The 23443-nt window shown below is 37.2% G+C and overlaps 1 protein-coding gene across 1 annotated transcript in view; it reads left to right on the forward strand.

The window, feature by feature from the left end:
• The window catches only part of bin3 (bridging integrator 3), a 263662-nt gene that overhangs the window by 115466 nt on the left and 124753 nt on the right, over nucleotides 1-23443 (forward strand). The window contains exon 3 of the mRNA XM_039769607.1: nucleotides 21107-21147. Within this exon, the coding sequence (XP_039625541.1) occupies nucleotides 21107-21147 (41 nt within the window). The remainder of the gene's footprint in view (nucleotides 1-21106; nucleotides 21148-23443) is intronic.

A 23443-nucleotide genomic window follows, 5' to 3' on the forward strand; every position in this document is an offset into this window, starting at 1 on the left:
GCAGAAATACAGTACATGTACGCAGTTGTAGCTAAATATAGTAACAATTAAATAGCATCATAATGTATCAGGCAAATATAAAAAAGAAAAAATACTTTTTTTTTTTAATTAAAGATGGTGTACAAAGTGTTACGCGAGGTTGCAAAAGAGCAGGCAATGGTGGGAGATGTAAAAAAAGAGACACTGCTTGTAGTAAAACAAATCCTAACCTGCTGTAGTACTAGCCTAGGCTAGAAACAAAGGCATAAATGTCTTCATGATTGGTGCCATGAAAAGTCAAAATTTCAGTAGGGTATGTGAGCTTGTTCGATAAGTATGTAATTTTGTAGGTAGTGCATTAGAGAAAGAGAAAGTAAATATTCATTTATTTGTTGTTGAATATGTTAAAAAAGACCGCTGAGAGTATTTTAATAAGAAGGAGGACCTGACTAACCTCCCTGAGCTCCTTGACAATCTGTTTGATCAGTTTAATTTCTTTTTTTTTGCGGTTTTAAGACTACATCAGTCATGACCCCCCTGAGCACTTAAGCAGACGTTGTTTGATGCACTGGAGGAAATTTGGCATGTGTAATGTGTTATGTAGTGCTGTTGTTGCCTCAGAGTAAGCAACAAGGTTGGTCTTCCTAGATCCTTTAGACCCAGGAGGTGATGTTTGATCTGTGTAAATGAAACAAAGGGATTACTGCATCTTCTATAGTCTTGTTTTCAATTATTTATTGTAACTGATACATTCCTTCAGAATTTGTCACATTTCTATCTAAGCTTCCTTTCAGATACAGTCCACTTCTTTAAAAACACAGTGATAAATGCCATGCACCAAATGCCAGTGGCCAATAATTTCTGACATCCCTCAGTTCTCCAGGGAAGATCTTCTGCTCATTGTTCCTCTATTGTGCCTTCATGCTTACCTTTTGGGCAGAGATGCATTATTTTGAATTGTTTCTTTAAATCACCCCATTTAAATCACCCTTTGGTGAATTACATTTTGATTTTCAGTAACTTCATTGTCCAGGGTACATCTACCTCTGTCATTTTGAGACTGAATATCATTTGGTGAGAAATTTTTTTCTTGCTTTGATTTTGACATTCACTCTCCATTCTTAACAGAGTTAACCATGGGGACTTCTTATCATTTAGGTGGGATTATATTCTACCATAGAGTGATGTTTTAGATAATCTCCTGTGCATAGACAGCATTCATATGTACACAAATTTAAAATGATTTATATCTGGGCTAAATATGCACACTTAGTAAAAAAAAGTATAGCTAATTTGGAAATTGATGCTGGTCACCGGGAGTTTGCAATAGCAGCCTTAGCCACTGCAGTATAATTCTGCCATACATGTAGCAAAGTCACAAAATCAGAATGAATAATTTTGTTTTCTTTTCTGAAGGGATCTATTCCTTCAGTCATTATATAATTTTTGCAAAAGATATGGTTTTCTTTAGTAGCCTCATAAATCAGCCTATAGCAAGATAATAATTTTGTGATGCTTTATGATAGTTTTTATTAGTATGAAGTTGGCAGATTTTAGTTAGAACTTAAAAAGTTTAATAAAAAGAAGAGCTCTTTTAGTTTGTCAAGCTTTAGTTCTAAATTGCCGCAATACAACCCTAAAGAAGTGCATCAAGACTTTAGTGTTAAATGCGCTTCTTCTTTAAACTACACTAGTTTCTTTGAATATGTTATTCACTATTAAATAGGAAGAATTTTTCAGATCAACTTTATTGGTGCCTTTGAAAATTTTGAAGACCTCGATTTAACTCTTTCATGAGTGTTAGCTGTTCAAAGGGTTCTCTCCAACACTCACAAAGTAGGTGATTACCTCTATTCCCTAAATGTACAGAGATTATCTTTTCTATGCAGATTCTAAAGCTGTTATGAGTTTTTTTACAGTGATGACCTGAACTGCAAACAGTCCTCCAGATGCAGTCTTACTAGTGTGTTATGCAGTCTGAGCATAATATACCTTGATTTCATTTAAACAGTTTTTACAATAACATTTTTTTGCCAGTTTAATTGCTTTTACAAACCTTGGGATAGCATTAATGTAAATCCCTGAATTATTTTCAGAGGTTTCTTCCCGAAGTTTAGTTTGATCCATTGTGTGTTTTTAATTAATGTTTCTTTTGTCTGCTTGTACTTCTTTGCAGTTTTTGTTTTTTTTACATCAAGTGTCATTTTCCAGGTGTTTGCCAAATTCTTTTCATTACCTGGTTCTTTTAGAATTGTTTTAATGGCCTCCACAGTATTTCAAGTTTAACTGTACCATAATTATTAATATAAATGAGCAGTATTAGTGGCCTAAGTACAGAACCCTGAGGAACCTCACTGGTCACCAAAGCCCAAATCGAGTGTTCTCCTCTTATCTGTACTCTTTGTCTGCTTTCAATTTGAGGTCCATTTTTTTTTTTAATTTATCTTGGAGACCAACAACTTATAGTTTGAAAATTAATCTTTGATGCTTCACAGTATCAAAAGCTTTTGGAAGCTCTGGGTACATTGTATGCTTTGGTTTTGTCTACTACTCCACTTGTCTGTATCATTTGTTTTTGTTTTATTTTATTTTTTTTACACTGATCAACAGAAGAAGACTGTTGAATATCTAAATGAAAACAGATCTTTACCAATTGGTCTAAATTAATTAAAAATATAAAACACAAAATAATTGCATGTTACAAAAGTAAATCTTGTTAGTCTAATTATTTTGATCTTTTTTGGCTCCCTTATTGTCAAGTTCATTCACATTTGCAATTTTTATCAGGTACTTTGCTATTATCAAATGACATGCCAGAATACACCTGTTAAATATTTATAAATAAGGTATAAATAAGGTGTTTAATTTCTGTAAACAATTACTGGTAAAATACCATCAAGTCTGGGGTTTTTTGTTTTCTTCAAAGATAGGGAGAGCCAAAACCATTTTCTTATTATTTTATTATTATTATTACTATCATTATTTTATTATTATTACCACGCTTATATTAACTTCACCTGTTTGTATGTATGCTACAAATCGTGTAATTGAAATTTAACCCACTTCCCAAGGTCCAATCGAGCTGACATTTGGCACACTTACTTGATCTTGATGACAATGCAATATTCAATTGTCATATTTACTAATCTATACTAATAAAAGGCAAAGCACTCACTCACTCACTCACTCACTCACTCATCACTAATTCTCCAACTTCCCGTGTGGGTGGAAGGCTGAAATTTGGCAGGTTCATTCCTTACAGCTTCCTTACAAAAGTTGGGCAGGTTTTATTTCGAAATTCTACGCGTAATGGTCATAACTGGAAGCTGTTTTTCTCCATTTACTGTAATGGAGATGAGCTTGAACGCCGTGGGGGCGGAGTTTCGTGTGACATCATCACGCCTCCCACATAATCACGCAGTACATAGAAAACCAGGAAGACCTCCAAAAAGCGCTGAAGAAAACATGCATTATATAATTGAGAAGGCAGCGAAACAATAAGAAGCGAGTGAGTGACATATACAACCATATTCATGAGTTCTGCTACTTCGGAAACAAAGCACGATGTAAACCTACACTTTAAATTAAGTTCATAGACAGGCTGCCGCTGGCGTTTGTAATTTAGTGCCTGCCCATATAAGGCCGTCCGTCAGCGGCAATCCAATAGCAAACTCTCACTAAATATTCACGGGTTAAGGACTGTGCTTATGCAGAGGAAGATGAGATGGTCAGTGTGGTGTTTGACACAAACTCAGCGAAACTGCGAGAGAAAGTTTTAAGTGCCAGGACTAAGGTAACATTAAATACAGCCATGGACATAGCACGAGATGGCACCAGCACAGCTGGAAAACTTCGATGCATGTACACCGAGCGGCTCACGTGAACTGACGCAGTGCACAGATAAAAAGCAACAGTTCCAAAGAGCACTGAACAAAAACAGAATTACACAATTGAAAAGGCAGCAAAAAATATGAAGCGTTTGATACATACAAGCATATTCATAAATCCAGCTACTGCGGAAACAAAGCACACGGTGGAAAAAGTCAATGTCCCGCTAAAGGAAGACAGTGTAAAATAAAAACCCTTGCATGCAGTGTGTCAGGTCTCAGATAAAGAAGAAGACGAGCTGTTTATTGATGCAGTAAGAAACGAATCGATGAATGAAACCTGTCATCTTTACAACGATTGACAAACACGGAATGTAACTTGAACACAACACATCCTACAAATACGAACCTGATTGAAAGAAATAATGATAATCAAATCCTTGATGACAACAACACTCAGTAACACTCACAAAACAAATACTGTATATTGACATTCATGTTACGTTATTTTTAAAATGCTCCCTTTTCTTTTTCTAGCTTATACTTCTCCGCTAGCGGTATATATATATATATATATATATATATATATATATATATATATATATATATATATATATATATATATGTGTATATATATATATATATATATGTGTATATATATATATATGTGTATATATATATATATATATATATATATGTATATATATATATATGTATATATATATATATGTATATATATATATGTATATATATATATATGTATATATGTATATATGTATATATATATGTGTGTATATATATATATATATATATATATATATATATATATATATATATATATATATATATATATATATATATGTATATATATATATATATATCCCGATCTACATACTTGAATAATTGATACTTTATTCACCATCAATGATTGTTTTGGTAAAGCCATACTCGGTGTATTCATTAGATGAACGGTAAAAAAGTAAGAGCGAGGGGAGGATGACTTATTGAGGCATGCAGGCTGTAGTGCGCGTCAACTCTATCTGAATTGCGCGATCACATTTAAAAAAATATATCTTTTCAAGTTCTATTTAGTCCATATGTGTCAAACTCAAGGGCATGGACCACATCCGCCCGGCGTAATTATATCCGCACGCGAGATCATTTTATATACTGTATTATTGTTATTCATGGCCCGGGTATATGAAGCGCTGGTAACACAATAAACTACAGATCCCATAATGCAGCGCTTCAGCTGCCTTGCCGAACACTTACCGCGTTAATCAAGTCTAGCTTATGATGCTGCAAGTTATTGTGAAGCTAGCTCACACGATGCTGAAGAGAAAAGTTGATTCTGAAAATAGAGCCTTTAAAAACCGATGGGAGGCTGAGTATATGTTTACTGAACCCGTGTGTCTCATTTGTGGAGCTAATGTGGCTGTAATTAACAGAATTTAATCTAAGACGGCACTATGAGACAAAACATCAGGGTAACCTGAATGCAATGCAGAAGATACAGAAAGCAGAAGAATTAAATAAGAATCTGACACTTCAGCGGACGTTTTTACCCGTGCACAATCACAAAGTGATTTCAAGTGAAGCTGATTTTATGGGAGACACAAATGCACCAGTGCAATTTGCCCCACTTTCCCTGTTGCCAAGTAATGTTAAACCAAGTCGTCACTACGGTGTTCCCAAATACGCCCTTTGCTGATGAACTGAGTTTGCACGGCGCTTTGGTGACTTTGAAGAACAAAAAAAGTCCGTCTACATGCGGCTCGAACCTTGTGCATGTTTGTTAGCACATATCTGTGTGAGAAGCTCTTCTCAGTGATAAAGACTAACAAAACAGCACACAGGAGTCGCCTCACCGATGAGCACCAGCAGTCCATCCTGAGAATCTCCACAACACAGAACCTCACACCAAACAGAAACGAACTTGTTGCCAAAAAAAGATGTCAGGCGTCCAGCTCTAAAATGACATATGAGCAAAGACAACTGAATGATTTGATTTGTTATTGCTGAAAGGAACACATTTTATTTATATTTCCAGGTTTTGTTATGCAGCATGTTCATATTTGAATTTGTATAATTTTGACAGGATATATTTTTATGGAGAGCAAAATCTTTTGGGATATTTAAAATCTAAGTTTATTTTTTATATAAAATTACATAAGAGTAAAGAAATTTGAATGTTTGTTCTTTTAACGTTTACTTTATTTCTAACTTGTATAATTTAGACAGGATATATTTTTATGGAGAGCAAAATATTATAAGTTGTTTAAGGTTTGAGTTGATTTATTCACGAATAATATTCCTGTCTGTTTTTACCATTCCTATGAAAGATATTTCTGTCGACTAAATAAAAATTCCTTCTATTTAAAATTTAAATAGAACTTGAACAAATACGATAGTTCATAATATCCACGCAGACTTGCACGTAAGAGCGGGAGTTATCCGTTTTAACAAGCAGCGTATTGCACTGATCTGAAATAGCTGTGTGTGTATATATGTAGATATGTATGTATATGTATATATATGTTTATATATGTGTGTGTGTGTATGTATATATATATATATATGTATTTGTGTGTATATATGTGTGTGTGTATATATATGTGTATATGTATAGATATGTATATATATATATATGTTTGTGTGTGTGTAAATATATTTATATATATATATATATTATATATATAATATATAATATATATATATATTATATATATATAATATATATATATATATGACAGCAACACTCATCACTCACAGCAGTGACAAAACTATTACATTGATAATCATATTACGTTATTTTCAAAATGTTTCCTTTTCTTTTTCATTACTTCTTTAACACACTACTTCTCCATTGCGAAGCGCGGGTATTTTGCTAGTCTATAATAATAAAAGGCAAAGCCCTCACTGACTCACTCACTGACTGACTGACTGGCTCATCACTAATTTTCCAACTTCCCATGTAGGTGGAGGGCTGAAATTTGGCAGGCTTGTTCCTTACAGCTTACTTACAAAAGTTAAGCAGGTTTCATTTCGAAATTCTACACGTAATGGTCGATAACGGTCGACAACGTCCACCATGTTGAACTTTCTTATTTATGGCCCCATCTTCACGAATTTGGGTAGGTGGCTTCCCTGCGCTAACCAAAACCGATGTACGTACTTATTTCGGTGGTATGATGCCACTGTCGGCTGCCATATTGAACTTTTCAACAGTCTTTGTTACTTATGGGCCCATTTTCAAGAAATTTGGTACATGGGTTCCCAACGCTAACTGAATCCTACTTACGTACATATATACGTCCATAGCCTGCACCTCGGTCACCGTGTGAGGCGGCGTTGGGTCCCCTATCCCAACGCCTCCCACGTTGTTGGCTGGCTGCCTGCCCGCCCATATAAGACTGTCCGTCGCTCCGGTCTCTACTTTATTGTGTAGGTATTTTACACTTACTTTACATTGCTCAGGAACCTATTTCCCTTATCATTCCAACCCCCATTACCATGTCTATCGAGGTGATCACTATCGATCAAAGAACTGTCACTTACCGAGTGGTTTCCATGCCCAGAGATACCACCTACCTTTTCCATTCTCTTTGTTACATATTGCACGGCCATATCAGGCTCACTCTTGATATCCGGAGGAACATTGTGTCTTATGTATTGAATGACTGGGACAGGTTCAAGGTGTGGACTGATGACGGTACAGGAGATAATTATACTACACAGAAGCACTAGAAGAGTGAAATGCTTAAGCCCTTCACCTATGGTTCTGCATGTGAGTTGATGGCTGCCGCTGAATTGTTCGGTTGTCGCTTTCAAGTGTACCGAAATGGCCAAATATTTTACACCTTTCGACAACCGCCAATGCCTCTTAAACATCTTAGATTCACAGGTGACGATTTCAGTAGTGGACACTTTGATGTTTACGAATGTTTAAACTCTCAAAAGCTGGATGTGATTTTATCGATGAAACCGGTTGTGTGCTCACAACGCTTGACAGATGCCAAATGTCACTTCAACACAACAAATCCTGCAAATACTGTCGTAATTGAAACAAACCATGAAACTCAAACCGATTATGACAGCAGAAATCCAAGCTCTGAGATTTGAGACAAGATTACTGTTCACATGGCCAACTGTAAGTTACATGCTCAAGAGTAAGCTCAGCGCACAGCTTGGTCATATTACAACTGGAGGGCCGAACTGACAACGTGGTATATAAAGAGATCCTTAACAAATAATTATTGGCATATTTTCCCACAGTTTAAAAAGGTTTAATTTTCTTCTTAATAAAAATTTTAATGCAGTACTTCGCCGCTGCGAAGCGGGTATTTTGCTAGTTAATAAATAAATCTACCATAATTAATTAACATAAATTTCATATGGGAAAACAGTTTTTAGTTTCACCTCTAGAAGGCGCTAATAACAAATGTAGTAAAAAAAATGAATACCTGTAACTTAAATATGCCTTTTGCCAAATGAAACTTCAAATTAAATTGAGCTCAATGGTGAAGTTGATAAGAATGCAGGTTTTGATTTTAGCAGTTTAAATATAGGTTCTGCAATATAGATTTTCAGGTAGGAAGAGCCTACATATACATCTCAAGAAAACTGTTCAGAATATATATGAGAATATTGAAGGAGCGACAAGTATCAGCATGTGAATGCGAATTTCGTCTGGCACACCTTAAGATGAGAGATAGGTCTAGAAAGGCCATATTCCTGAATACACGGAAGCCCGAGAAGCGATATAGAATGCTTCGATTTGATGAACAAAATTATGGTTCAGGATATAAGAACATCTTCAATCACTATGACCAATGACCAGACGAACATCCGGATTATGACTTCAAAAATATGAGCTTCGTTGAGTTTGCAATGCTCTTCGAGCCTCACTACCCAAAGAAGCAAGGTGAGAGCGAGGAGGATATTGATGATGATGCATACGAAGCCGAAACAGAAACTGGCAAATGAAAGAAATTCATCAAGCTAAAGGACAACATGAAGATGGTAGTCAGAAATATCCCAGCAGTTGTACGAGTCCCATACTTCATAGCAGCCACTGATCCTGAACACTACTACTACAGTCTCCTCCTTCAGTATATGCCAAATCGAGAGGAAAGGGAATTAATCGAAAACTTTGATACGGCAAGAGAGGCATTCATAGCACGAGAAGAACAACTAAAGAAAATAAACAGACACATGGAGACCTACAGAGAAAGAGACCGGCAATTGGAGAACACATTCAACCAGGTCCATGCCTTCGAAATCTTAGATCAGCCACAACCAATTTCTGAAGGACTATGAAGAAGTAGTAGTGGAGAATGCTATGACGGATGATCAATTCGCAGCGGCACAGGGAGCAATGAATATGGGACAAATAGAGATATTCGTACACATCACTTGCAACATTCAAGAACAAATGATTGGCAGCGCAAATCGCGAGAGACTATTCATCACCGGATGTGCCGGAACAGGAAAGACATTTGTATTCAATCTACTCAAGAACCAAGTCAACAGATGCTATGTGAAGCAGGTGGTTATAGTGGCAGCATTAACTGGAGTTGCAGCAAAATTAGTAGCCGGACAAATGATACATAGTCTACTGAAATTGCCAGTTCAGAAGGATGGAAAACTCACAAACCTACCAATTCTGACTGGTAACTTCTTCCGCACCATGAGACCGCAATGGAAAGATATAGAGTTCCTCTTCATAGACGAACTATCGATGGTTCCCTATGAGATTCTCTGTATGATAGACGCACGTCTGAAACAGCTCAAGAATAACGACGAGCCTTTCGGTATCAATGTCCTACTCTTCGGAGATCTAATGCAGCTACCACCAATCAGAGGACATCAAGTATTCGAAGTATTCGAACAGCCACAATGAATGATACCAGCCATGCATTTATGGCGACTGTTTACACTAGTAGAATTAACACAGAACATGCGACAGCAAGGAGACACAACATTTACAGATCTACTAAATGAACTGAGAATCGGTGAGCTCCGACCAGTACACATGAATACATTGATAGGAAAACACCGCACAGATGCCACCGGAGAGTTCTCCATAGAAAAAGTGCTGCGCATATATCCGTCAAAGAAACAAGTCGATGAGCACAACAAAGCTGTTCTCCAACATTTCACAGCCAAGAACATTGAAATGTTTAAGATCAAAGCTCAGGACACGTTTGTGGATGCTACTCGGAAATCCGCAGACCTCAACATGGATAAAATCACTCCGACCGCCATCAACAACACAGCTGGTCTTCCAAAGGTACTTGAAATATTCGTGGGAGCAAAGGTCATGGTGTGGTCGAACATAGACGTCTCGAAAGGCTTGGTTAACGGCGCAATAGGACACATCACAGAAATCATATGGCCCCTGTACTGGAGAGCTCAAATGTATGACATAGATGTACCATCTGTGAAAATTGACTTTGGTAATGATGGCATTCACACAATTCAGCCAATTTTGAAGCAATTCCCGGCCAAGTACAGCTACGGTACCATGGAAAGAAGAATGCTCCCTATAATACTATCATGGGCCTCGACTGTTCACAAGTTTCAAGGCAGTACAGTAGACTACACGTGATAAACTTAGGACCAGCACTATTTGCCAGCGGAGAAGCATACGTTGCACTAAGTCGAGTAAGTTCTCTACAAATTGAACCTGGACTGTGCAAAGCTAACGTGAAAGAAACCATGCAATAACGAAGCGTTAGCAGAAATGGAAAGAATGAGAAGACAATGCTAAGACTCCTGACAATGACATAGCACATAATAAACGTATAGACACTTCAATGACTCGACACATGTTACATAGTGGTCTCGGATCGCACTCTAAAATGTAAGGTCCACTGATAGACCATAGGGTCTATCCTTTTTACATCTTAGAAAAATACATTTTATAAAGTATGTTAACTGCCATATGAAGACTTTCTATCAAAAGTTAACTCATGATTTCTTGGTCACAAAGATTCATTCAAGACGAAACTTTTTTAAAAAAATCAGTGTACTAAAAAGTAAAAAATTTTTTTTTCCAAACAAATTCATACCTTTTATTAATTTTCAAAATCAACTTTTTCAAAAATGTTTAAAATTTTCAATTATTAAAAAATTAATTAGATCTTATCCGGAGAGGAGAGGATGCCTGGGCACCCTCAAGTACCCTTCTGAGTACATCCATGCATTCATAACTCGGAAACTAAAAGCGTGGGCGCTTCTCCTGAATCAAAGCAAAATTCAATCATCTAAAGTAAGTTAGATGATTGAATTTTGCTTTGATTCAGGAGAAGCGCTTTTAGTTTCCGAGTTATGAATGCATGGACGTACTCAGAAGGGTACAAAATCAAATTTAGTTTTTTACATACAATTATACACTTAGTGTTTGATAATCAGCACTTGACACGTGTGTCTGATCTGAGTTTTTATTACTTTATTCATTTTTATCAGTTGTGATAATAATTAGACCAGTCATCATAAAGGTTTGGGACAGCCATCCGTATATTGTTTTCCCGGCTGCAAAAGTTTCAGTTTTTAAGCGCACAATGTGCATAGAACAAAATCCAAAACAAAACTGATTCTCATAGACAAAAATCGAGGCTTTAAAGGCCCATACAGGAAGTGACATCGGCAAAAGGGCCAGAATCGGAAGTGATGTCTTCTGGACTGGATGTGACGTCAGCAAAGGGGCCGACACCAGAGGTGATGTCAGCAAAGGGGCTGGCACCAGATGTGATGTCTTCTGGTTCTGAAATGATGTCAGGAAAGGGGTCGGCACCGGAAGTGATGTCTTCTGAGGCTCCGGAACCTTGCAAGATTTCCCAGAAAAGGTCTGTAGGGATCTGAGAAAGACAGTTAGCACACTCCACCGCCTCCAGTCGGATGTTTTATTAAAATTACTCAGGCCCTTTAACTGCCTCCTACTCACAAGTGTATGACACAGTTTAAACCTAGTTACTTTTATTAAACTTAGTAAATCTTTTAAACCATTTCAGAGTTGTTGCTTCTCTTCCATAATAGCAAAAAGTAGATAAACTCTTCAAAAATTTTGCTATATTGTTAAATTTAAGTTCAATATTTCCATGAAACCATGGTTCTGTCAGTTGCGGTCCAAAAAAGAGGTACATTTTGAAGTGCCTTTTGAGCTGTTTCAGCAAAATACAGAGCAGTCAAAGCATTATTGTTGATCTTAATGGGATCACGTGAAAATTCTTGGGCTTTGTTGGATTCTGGGAATGTCCTGTTTATCAAGGCAAATATACAATCCATTGATCTGTAACTATTTTGGTTAACAGTGTCAAATTCCAATATGCTCTGAACTGCTGTCACGGCATCCTCTGTTTTTGACTGGTCTGTCACTTTTGCTGATGAGTTTTCTCCCTTAAGAGTAGATTTGTCCTTTCTAGAGTGAGCATGAACTTGCTAAATTTATAGTGTCTTTGTTTGTTACTGCCACATAAATAGCATATGTGCAGATGGTACATTTGCTTTGTATCCAGGTTGAAAACGTGTGTATTTATATTTTAGCTTGTTTGTAAATCTACACTTTTCTTTGGGCATCTTTCGTACTTTATGGCTAGTGTTTAGCCTTTAAGGGGTTTTGCGCCATTCAATAAGATGCTAGTCTGCTTAGCTTCTCATGCATTTCTTTTGTTTAGCCGATTGTAGCATTCAGTATAAATGGTAATAACTCAAGCCCTTATATCTTGGGGATACCCTGCATTTAACCTTTCGTACATTTGCTGTGTGTTGCACTTATGCTACAGTGTCAGTTGGTCATAGACTAAATCCACTTTGACCTGAACAGAGTCGAGGGGGTTGCTGGAGCCTATCCCAGCTACCATAGAACGCAATGCAGGAACAAACCCTGAACTCGCACACACCTTAACTATAGTGTTGGAACAGTAAAAAAATAAAAAAAATCGTATTATCTTTAAAATTATACCCATTTTACTGTAAGTGAAATTCAATCGTGCAACTACAGTGTTTCTAGAATGTAATAGTCTTAAATTAGTGTTTTTACTTTTAGTTTATATATTTTGTTTCTAGTGTTTCTTGCATTAAGGAATAAATATTTTGGTAAGAGGAATATTTTATATTTTTGGCTAAATTTTCACGTAGATAGGTTAGTTGGTTCTATATGACTTACTGTATGACTTTGCATCAAATTAGGTTTCTGATTATATAGCTCACCTCAAATAATGTGATTGAAGACTGAAGGAGCTTTAGTGTGTGCTTTTAAGCCCATTTTTACACAGTGTACCTGATTCATAGTTGAGTATTCCTCTGGTTTGGCTTAATATGCCTAATGACAGTACTTATTTAGCAATGTTGTTATTGGTGTCCTTTTACTAAGCAGTAGCCATATAGGCAACCACATTCATTGTTGTATTTTTGATCTTTAAGTTACAAGAGCCAATCTTGGCTGTAGCATTTACTGGGCTGTTGTAAGGCATATTCATAAATATTCCCAGGTTCAACTACATCCAGCCAAATTATAGTTGGCAGTCCGTGTAACTTGCAAGTTTTTAAGATATGGGATGAAAGAGAAACAATGTATCACCAAAAAAAGCTCATAAAGACATGGGTAGAATATGCACCAGAACAGGAATACAGTATATAAATGTGAAACCAGGATTCTATAAATGTGAATCAGCACACTTTTGCTAGTGCCAGCTTTATGCAATTATTGTTGAATGTGGAACATTATAGACTTTATTGTTATTTTCTTGCTTTGCAAAGTTCTGTAAGCAGGCAGTGTGTAAATTGTATCAAAACATTCCTACTATCCATTGTTTATTGACCAGTTTAGTTAATTTGACACAGCACTCTTCAAATGCAACCTTCAGTATTGCTTGCAAAATATCCAAGAGTAAGATGATGAGACTACATATGTTGCGAAGGTACAAGTATATTTCTGCAGATATTTACATATTCAGAAGGTATGACCAATATATAAGGGAATTACTTGATTGTTTCTCAAATTTGTTATGGGGATCCTGCATGTTTCTTTTCAGATGTTGCAGCAAGTCAAGTTAAACAGGGATGGGATTGGTGTAACTTTTCTTTATGAATCACACTATAGTGATTACTCTGAAACAGAATCAAATTCTGATTGTTTTCCTTAATGGAGATATGTTTTGACTTTCATTTTATTACATTTTTGAATAAGGGTAACTGAATGGTTGTTCAGTTACTTCTGTTCTGAATGCCACCAATTTTATTATCAATGATTTCATCAAATAGTGTTTCATTCATTTGTACTATGTTATTTTCAGTTTTGCTTTTTTTAAATGTAGGCGTGGACAATATGGTCAAAAAGCCGTATAATTAAAGGTTCTGATGGTTTCATCAGATACTAGTATAATGTTTCAGACTGAATTTTTTTTTTTTTTTAAACAACTAACAAATGTACTACTGATTAATTGTTCACACAGATGAGCTTGATATTGCTCAAAATGCTTGTTAACGCTCTGGTACTCAAATACAGTCATATGAAAAAATTTGGGAACCCATTTTAATTCTTTGGATTTTTGTTAATCATTGGCTGAGCTTTCAATAATAATAATAATAATAATAATAATAATAATAATAATTCATTGCATTTATATAGCGCTTTTCTCACTACTCAAAGCGCTCAGCAATTGCAGGTTAAGGGCCTTGCTGCAGGGTCCCTATTGGCATTTACGGGATTCGAACCAGCATCCTTCCAATTGCCTGTGCAGATCCCTAGCCTCAGAGCCACCACTCTGCCTTAGAGAAACTTCCTTTTAATATATGACATGTCTTATGGAAACAGTAGTATTTCAGCAGTGACATTAAGTTTATTGGATTAACAGAAAATATGCAATATGCATCATAACAAAATTAGACAGGTGCATAAATTTGGACACCCCAACAGAGATATTACATCAATACTTAGTTGAGCCTCCTTTTGCAAATATAACAGCCGCTAGACGCTTCCTGTAGCCTTTGATGAGTGTCTGGATTCTGAATGGAGGTATTTTTGACCATTCTTCCCAGTGTTCTCCTCAGAAATTTTTTCCAGCCGGGTGGCAGGAAAAAGTAGCCGGGTGGGGCGGGATGGGAAATTTGGTGGTGAGGAAAATTAAATGTGCACTATTTTTATTTGTTAATTATTATTAATTGTTTTCCAATGCTCAATATGACTTCTTTTTTAAGGTTTGACACTTATGCCAGAATATTTTTATTAAATTTAAGAAGTATCAAATTCAGTATCCGGCAACCCTAGCAAAAATTTTAAATAACAATTGTTATGACAGACCAAGAGGCACAAGTATTGTCGCTGTCAGGAAGAAAAGTGAAAACAATGGAAAAAAAGTATAGGAAACCTAATGAAGAAAAATTTTAAAATATTCTTCAAAGCCAACTTGCATATGCAGAAGGTGTCTTCAGTTAAATATTTCTTCCTAGACGCCCAGTTGTCTGCAGCTTTCCCATAATCAAAGTTCCCAGGATCTGGGCCCTTCATGGAGATCAGCATGAGATTATTTAGTGTGCTTTGATTCTTGTGATTTCTCAAACATGTCTTGATACTTTTAAGGGCAGAAAACCCCCTTTCACATTCAGCTGTGCTCACGGGGATCACTAGCCCAATATGAGCTAGTTTGGCTAAATTTGGAAATGACTCTTAGAGCTCTGATATCGTTGCCATTTTTAGTAAAATCTGTTTTGGACTGAAGTCTTTGTATGGTTGACTTAACTGTCCATTCTTGCCTGCTACTTTCAAATTTTAAAATTGGAGGGCTACCATTTTTGGAGTAATGATCGAGAAGAATTTCAGCAGACTCACTTGAATCGTGAGTTTCTGCATTGAAAACTTTTGAAAAGCTGGAAATAATTGGCATGTCAGGGAATCTTGCATCTAGGTGCTTGACAACTGTCTCTAGATATTTATCATATATTGTTGTTTTGAATGACATTACATCACTCTGTGTATAAACAATGCAGAGATCTGACCATTCCTCTGCCAAACAATGATGAAGGCTTTGAAAAGATCTCCTAGGAGTGTCTTTCAACTCCATGATGGACAGTTTTGTGGGGAGCAAAATTGGCTCAATTTCAGTAAGATTGACATCTTGCCTTTGCCCAGCCTTAGATAGTTTGGACAACAAAGGTAATATGTCTGAAAGCATCATCGGAGAAGAATCAAAATTGTACTTTTTAACACATCTGCTTAATCCTTCAGCTGTGATGTCATTTCGTTCAGTTTCCTCTCTTTCCAGCACTGCTATGACGCTCATCGTACACCGTTGTAGTGACTGTGCTGCAAAGTCATCAGACAGCCATCTAGTGTCACTGCCCTTTTTCAGCTCAGTCTGGGGAATGTTCAGAGTATTTTGGATTTCTGTTAAAAAACAGCCATCCTAACTGAAGAGTTTTGAAAGAAATAGAACAGCTGCCTTAAGATGTCATTCAGTTTTGTTAAATAAGGTACAGCAGCTGCTGCTTGGGCACCTGCAAGGGCCAATCGGCGGTTTACACAGTAGCAGTTGACCAAGAGTCCAGATGTTTTATCTTTAAGCAGTTTTGCCATACCTTTCTGTTTCCCAGTCATAACAGCTGTTCCATTTGACCCTAGTCCAACCAGATTAGAATGTCCATAGTCTCACTTAGAGTGTTTGTTATACAGGTGCTGGTCATAAAATTAGAATATCATGACAAAGTTGATTTATTTCAGTAATTCCATTCAAAAAGTGAAACTTGTATATTAGATTCATTCATTACACACAGACTGATGTATTTCAAATGTTTATTTATTTTCATTTTGATGATTATAACTGACAACTAATGAAAGTCCCAAATTCAGTATCTTGGAAAATTAGAATATCAATTAAGACCAATGCAAAGAATGGATTTTTAGAAATGTTGGCCAGCTGAAAGGTATGAACATGAAAAGTATGAGCATATACAGCACTCAATATTTAGTTGGGGCTCCTTTGGCCTGGATTACTGCACCAATGTGGCGTGGCATGAAGTCGAACAGTCTGTGGCACTGCTCAGGTGTTATGAGAGCCCATGTTGCTCTGATAGTGGCCTTCAGCTCTTCTGAATTGTTGAGTCTGGCGTATTGCATCTTCCTCTTCACAATACCCCATAGATTTTCTATGGGGTTAAGGTCAGGCGAGTTTGCTGGCCAATCAAGAACAGGGATACCATGGTCCTTAAACCAGGTACTGGTAGCTTTGGCACAGTGTGCAGGTGCCAGGTCTTGTTGGAAAATGAAATCTGCATCTCCATAAAGTTTGTCAGCCGCAGGAAGCATGAAGTGCTCTAAAACTTCCTGGTAGACGGCTGCATTGACCTTGGACCTCAGAAAACACAATGGACCAACACCAGCAGATGATATGGCTCCCCAAATCATTACTGACTGTGGAAACTTTACACTGGACCTCAAGCAACGTGGATTCTGTGCCTCTCCTCTTTTCCTAAAGACTCTGGGACCTTGATTTCCAAAGGAAATGCAAAATTTACTTTCATCAGAGAACATAACTCAGCAGCAGTCCAGTCCTTTTTGTCTTTAGCTCAGGCAAGACGCTTCTGACGCTGTCTCTTGTTCAAGAGTGGCTTGACACAAGGAATGCGACAGCTGAAACCCATGTCTTGCATACGTCTGTGCGTGGTGGTTCTTGAAGCACTGACTCCAGCTGCAGTCCACTCTTTGTGAATCTCCCCCACAGTTTTGAATGGGTTTTGTTTCACAATCCTCTCCAGGGTGCGGTTATCCCTATTGCTTGTACACTTTTTTCTACCACATCTTGTCCTTCCCTTCGCCTCTCTATTAATGTGCTTGGACACAGAGCTCTGTGAACAGCCAGCCTCTTTAGCAGTGACCTCTTGTGTCTTGCCCTCCTTGTGCAAGGTGTCAATGGTTGTCTTTTGGACAACTGTCAAGTCTGCAGTCTTCCCCATGATTGTGTAGCCTACAGAACTAGACTGAGAGACCATTTAAAGGCTTTTGCAGGTGTTTTGAGTTAATTAGCTGATTAGAGTGTGGCACCAGGTGTCTTCAATATTGAACCTTTTCACAATATTCTAATTTTCCAAGATACTGAATTTGGGACTTTCATTAGTTGTCAGTTATAATCATCAAAATTAAAAGAAATAAACATTTGAGATACATCGGTCTGTGTGTAATGAATGAATCTAATATACAAGTTTCACTTTTTGAATGGAATTACTGAAATAAATCAACTTTGTCATGATATTTTAATTTTATGACCAGCACCTGTAGTCTCCCCTTTGCCATCAATCATATTGCAGGTTGATACAAAACTAATTCTGACCTTTTTAGTGACCTGGCAAACATATTTAATGTAAATAATTAATTGTTTTACAACTGAGATGTCTGAGGTTTCATCACACAGAATACTGAAAACATTTTCAGCGTGTATATTTTTCAGTATGTTAGACTTTATTTCTGATGCTGAGACATTCAGCAGCTCTTCCATTATTATTTCAGAGGAGTAATGTGCATTTTTACCAACATTGAGATGTTGTAAAAAGGAACAACTAATTTCTTTACAGTGTTCCAACAGCTTTTCAAACAACGTTGTATGTGGCAACTCATTTTTTGCCAACCAATGCATTGATCTTAAAGCTCCCACAAAGGCATCTCTCTGTAAGTTATTTAACACAGATAGAGATCTTTCAATTTGACCGACTCCAGTTTGATGTAGTACACACTTTCCTAAAAGGTCAACAGAAGACTCAATGTGAATTTTACTTTTTTCATGGCCTTGGCAGAGTGTGTGCCGAGGAGATTTCCCATGATGGACCAGCTTCTGAAATTGCCACATCAGGAGTTGATGCCGCACCTCCATTAGTTTGTGGCATCTCTTTTCTGAAATAACTGAGCAGTGTTGTTTTCTGAACACTTCTTTTGCTCATGTTGGTAAAATGTTTGGAAAAAATTGAAAGTACCTATGAATAAGACTTTTGAGTGGTAAAGTGAGAGCCTGTTGGATATTCAATGCACACTTGCACTACGGCAGGGCAAGATATGAACAAAAAAAGGAATGGCAGATGGGTCACTTTAACAAAATCCTCAGCAATTCAGTGATAAAACTTTTGCTCAGGACACAGTGTGTGCTGCAAGGGTTTCTGCACACTTTTTGCAATATGGACGTAGGTCCAAATATGAGCAAATATAAGAATGGCAGATGGGGTAACTTTAACAAAACCCTCAGTATGAGCAAATATAAAAACTGTAGAGGGAGTGACTTTAACAGGAACCTCAGTGAGTGCACACAGAACACACCTAATGCTTAAACAACTACACATACACAGTGGAACCTCGGTTCACGACCATAATTCGTTCCAAACCTCTGGTCGTAAACCGATTTGGTCGTGAACCGAAGCAATTTCCCCCCTGCATCCAATAGATTTTCGATGATCTTCAACTCAGGGGACTGTGGCGGCTATTCCAGAACATTGTACTTCTACCTCTGCATGAATGCCTTAGTAGATTTCGAACTGTGTTTTGGGCCATTGTCTTGGAATATCTAACCCCTGCGTAACTTCAAGTTTGTGACTGATGCTTGAACATTATCCTGAAGAATTTGTTGACATTGGGTTGAATTCATCCGACCCTTGGCTTTAACAAGGGCCCCAGTCCCTGAACTAGCCCCATAGCATGATGGAAACTCCACCAAATTTGACAGTAAGGTAGCAGGTGTTGTTCTTGGAATGCAGTGTTCTTTTTCCACCATGCAAAGCACATTTTGTTATGACCAAATAACTCAATTTATGTCTCATCAGTCCAAAGCACTCTGTTACAGAATTAATCTGGTTTGTCTAAATGAGCATTTGCATACAACAAGTGACTCTGTTTGTGGCATGAGTGCAGAAAGGGCTTCTTTCTCATCACCCTGCCATACAAATTTTCTTTTTTACAAGTTGTGCTGAATTGTTGAACGATGTACAGATACACCATCTGCAGCAAGATGATATGTGGGTTGTCTGTAACCATTCTTGCAATCCTGTGCATATACCGCACCTGTATTTTTCTTGGCCTGCCAGACCTGGATTTAACAGCAACTGTGCCTGTGGCCTTCCATTTCCTGAGTACATTTCTTACAGTTGAAACTGACAGTTTAACCTCTGAGATAGCCTTTTGCAGCCTTCCCCTAAACCATGATACGAAGAATCTTTGTTTTCAGATCTTTTGAGAGTTGCTTTGAGGATCCCATGCTGTCACTCTTCAGAGGAGAGTCAAAGGGAAGGACAACTTGCAATTGACCACCTTTTATACCTTTTCTCATGATTAGACACACCTGTCTATGAAGTTCAAGGCTTAATAAGCTAATCCAACCAATTTGGTGTTGCAAGTAATCAATATTGAGCAGTTACATGCATTCAATTCAGCAAAATTACAAGGGTACCCAAATTTTTGCACAGTCAGTTTTTCACATTTGATTTAATCTCATACAACTAAATACTGCTTCACTAAAAATCTTTGTTTGGAAAACACCCCAGTACTCAGATGCTCCTAAGAGATGAAAGACATACCACTGTTATCTTTGTTGTTGAAAGTAGAGTAAATTATTATGCAGGCTGAGAAGCGTTCCCAAACTTTTTCATATGACTGTAAATTTAATAACAGGTGTTCACTTTGGTTGAAACATCAAACACATAGCTTCTTTATCTTACAGGCACTTGCTCTCTCACTGATATTGTTACTGTTGCTGCCAAGCAAATACAAGTATTTACTTAACAGTCAGGTTGAATCACATAGCACTCTGGGTAATGTTAATAATAATCTTGAAAGGCTAGACTCTCTTGTTAAACTTAGTTTCCATACAAGTCCATCCAAAAAGACATTACAATTAAGATACTACTACACAGATATAAATTAATTATTCCTGCTTCTTTTTGCACTAATATTTATGCTACCAATAAAGCATTTTTTCAAAATCCATAATGGAGGATGTATATGCTGGATCAGCTGGTGTATTTCCCACTTCTATTTGAAAGTCTGTATGATGTTCATTATTAAGTTTTCTTTTAGTCTTACTTAGTAATTTTCTAAGACAAGTTGTGTGTAAATATTGCATTAATGTCTCAAAATATAAATACTTACATCTGTTTTGCAGGTACTAGTGAAATTTGCATTATTCTAATAAATGCAGTATTTGCATATTAATTTTCAATATACTCCGTCCCAATAGGAGTGACAAAGAACATTAATCTTTGGAAAGTATTTATTACTGTTTGAATTTCAATTTAGTATACTTACCAGCACTCTGTATTCTTTGTAGGTGGAAAGAGACTTTGAACGAGAGTATGAAAAGCTTCAAAAGTAAGTTTTTCTTCTACCTTTGAACCAGTTAACACTTTCCTATTTTATTTCTGTCAATAAACAAGTGAAACCCTAAATCCATATATATATATATATATATATATATATATATATATATATATATATATATCTATACTAATAAAAGGCAAAGCCCTCACTCACTCAATCACTCACTCACTCACTCACTCACTCACTCACTCATCACTAATTCTCCAACTCCCCGTGTAGGTAGAAGGCTGAAATTTGGCAGGCTCATTCCTTACAGCTTACTTACAAAAGTTGGACAGGTTTCATTTCGAAATTCTACGCCTAATGGTCATAACTGGAAGGTATTTTCTCCATTAACTGTAATGGAGTAGAGCTGCAAAGACGTAGGGGGCGGAGTTTCGTGTGACATCATCACGCCTCCCACGTAATCACGTGAACTGACTGTCAACGCAGTACGTAGAAAACCAGGAAGACCTACAAAAGCGCTTAAGAAAACATGCATTATATAATTGAGAAGGTAGCGAAACAATATGAAGCGAGCGAGTGGCATATACTATCATATTCATGAGTGCTGCTACCTCGGAAAGAAAGCAAGGTGTAAACCTAAACTTTAAATTAAGTTCATAGACAGGCTACGCTGGCGTTTCACATGCCCACAGGTAATGCGGGATACAAGTTTAATGAGAGGACGAGGATATAAGCGAGTTTTGATCACTTTGTAACTAAGTTAAAATTGTAGGTGAAGGGGTGTGCTTATGCAAATTCGAGACTGTGTTTGTGGGGATTGACAGTTAAGGCGGTGGGGAGTCACGTCATCATCTCCCTCCCATTTACCTCAAGTTAATACACACGCTGTCTCTAGAGTTTCAACACACTGAATCCTCCAGGCACTACTTACAAAAGGTCACATTGACAATCGTGTTACGCTATTTTTAAAATCTTTCCTTTTCTTAGCACAAGCACAGCTGAGAAGCTTCATGCATGTGCTCCATAACGTTGAAAAATAATGCATTTAATCACACTTTGCATTACAAGCAAAGGGAGCTTTTGTCAATGCATGATTTCCTGGTACACCGGATTACATTGATCAGCGCATCCCGATTCATTTTACCCTCGCACCACCTTAGTTTGAGAAGAAGTATGAAAAATATGAGGTTAACACAGAAAAACAGATCACCAATTCAAGCTTTATGAATAATCGATTAAGCCATCAATAATTGTTTTGGTAAAGCCATCCTCCTTCCATTTTATAATTTTTCCGCCACTAGCCATGATTAAATGAACGGTAAAAAGTAAGAGCGAAGCGGGTGACTTATTTAGGCAGGAATATATATGATAGCAACACTCATGACAATGTCAATCATGTTACGCTATTATTAAAATGTTTCCTTTTCTTTTCATTACTTCTTTAACACACTACTTCTCCGCGAGGTATTTTGCTATATATATAATATATGAATTACCTCCAAAGAGCGCTGAGACTTTTGATATCATGAACTTGTGTACAAAAGGGGTCTCCTGCCCAGCAAAAGTCGAGCAGCCACCGCGCGTGCATAGCTGTGCCGCCTTTGAGACGCTGACTGCGCTTCTGCCTTAAGTCAAAGTGAGCACTTTTAATTTTTTCATCCCCCCTGAGCTATAGCCCAGACAAGTGCAAACACGGGACCCCTTTTCTACACCACGGCAAAATAATATTAAGGCGATTCACACTTTCTTTTGCACGTATACGATTATCAGGTCCTCAGCTCGGATTATGAACACACGCATACGAGTGGAGGACTCACAGTGCCATCACAGCCGATTAATGGCGGGACGTCTCACCAGTCTACACAAGACCCACCGCGACTGTCGCCAAAAGGCGATCATAACGTCAGCGAACACATCTCTCTATACTATATAAAAGAAAAAGGCAACTTTCCTTTCTTTACACCTTTTTTCCTTTTATCCCAAACCAAAGCCTTTCTCTTAACACGGCAGAGGACACAAAATAATTTTCTTTAATTGCCGGTAAGGCACATTACCAGAGGCACAAATTTGAACGTTCACATAGAAAATGTAATTTCTATACCACAGCCGTCGTGTAGCGCCTTTCAAAAGGGATCTACTACCGAGAGATGATCCATATACATTTTAGCTGCTGTTAGTTACTTACCTGTTTTGTTACACAGTCTTTAAAATGTAGTTTACCCGCAACCACTCCAGTAGTGCTCAATGTACCTGTACTTCTTAAAACGTTAATGTTTTACTGTTTAATAACTTATAGACTATATTTCATTATTTTTCCCTTGCACTCAGTGACCAAAGCTAT

This window comes from Polypterus senegalus, chromosome 11, assembly GCF_016835505.1.
Source record: "Polypterus senegalus isolate Bchr_013 chromosome 11, ASM1683550v1, whole genome shotgun sequence".
NCBI lineage: Eukaryota > Metazoa > Chordata > Cladistia > Polypteriformes > Polypteridae > Polypterus > Polypterus senegalus.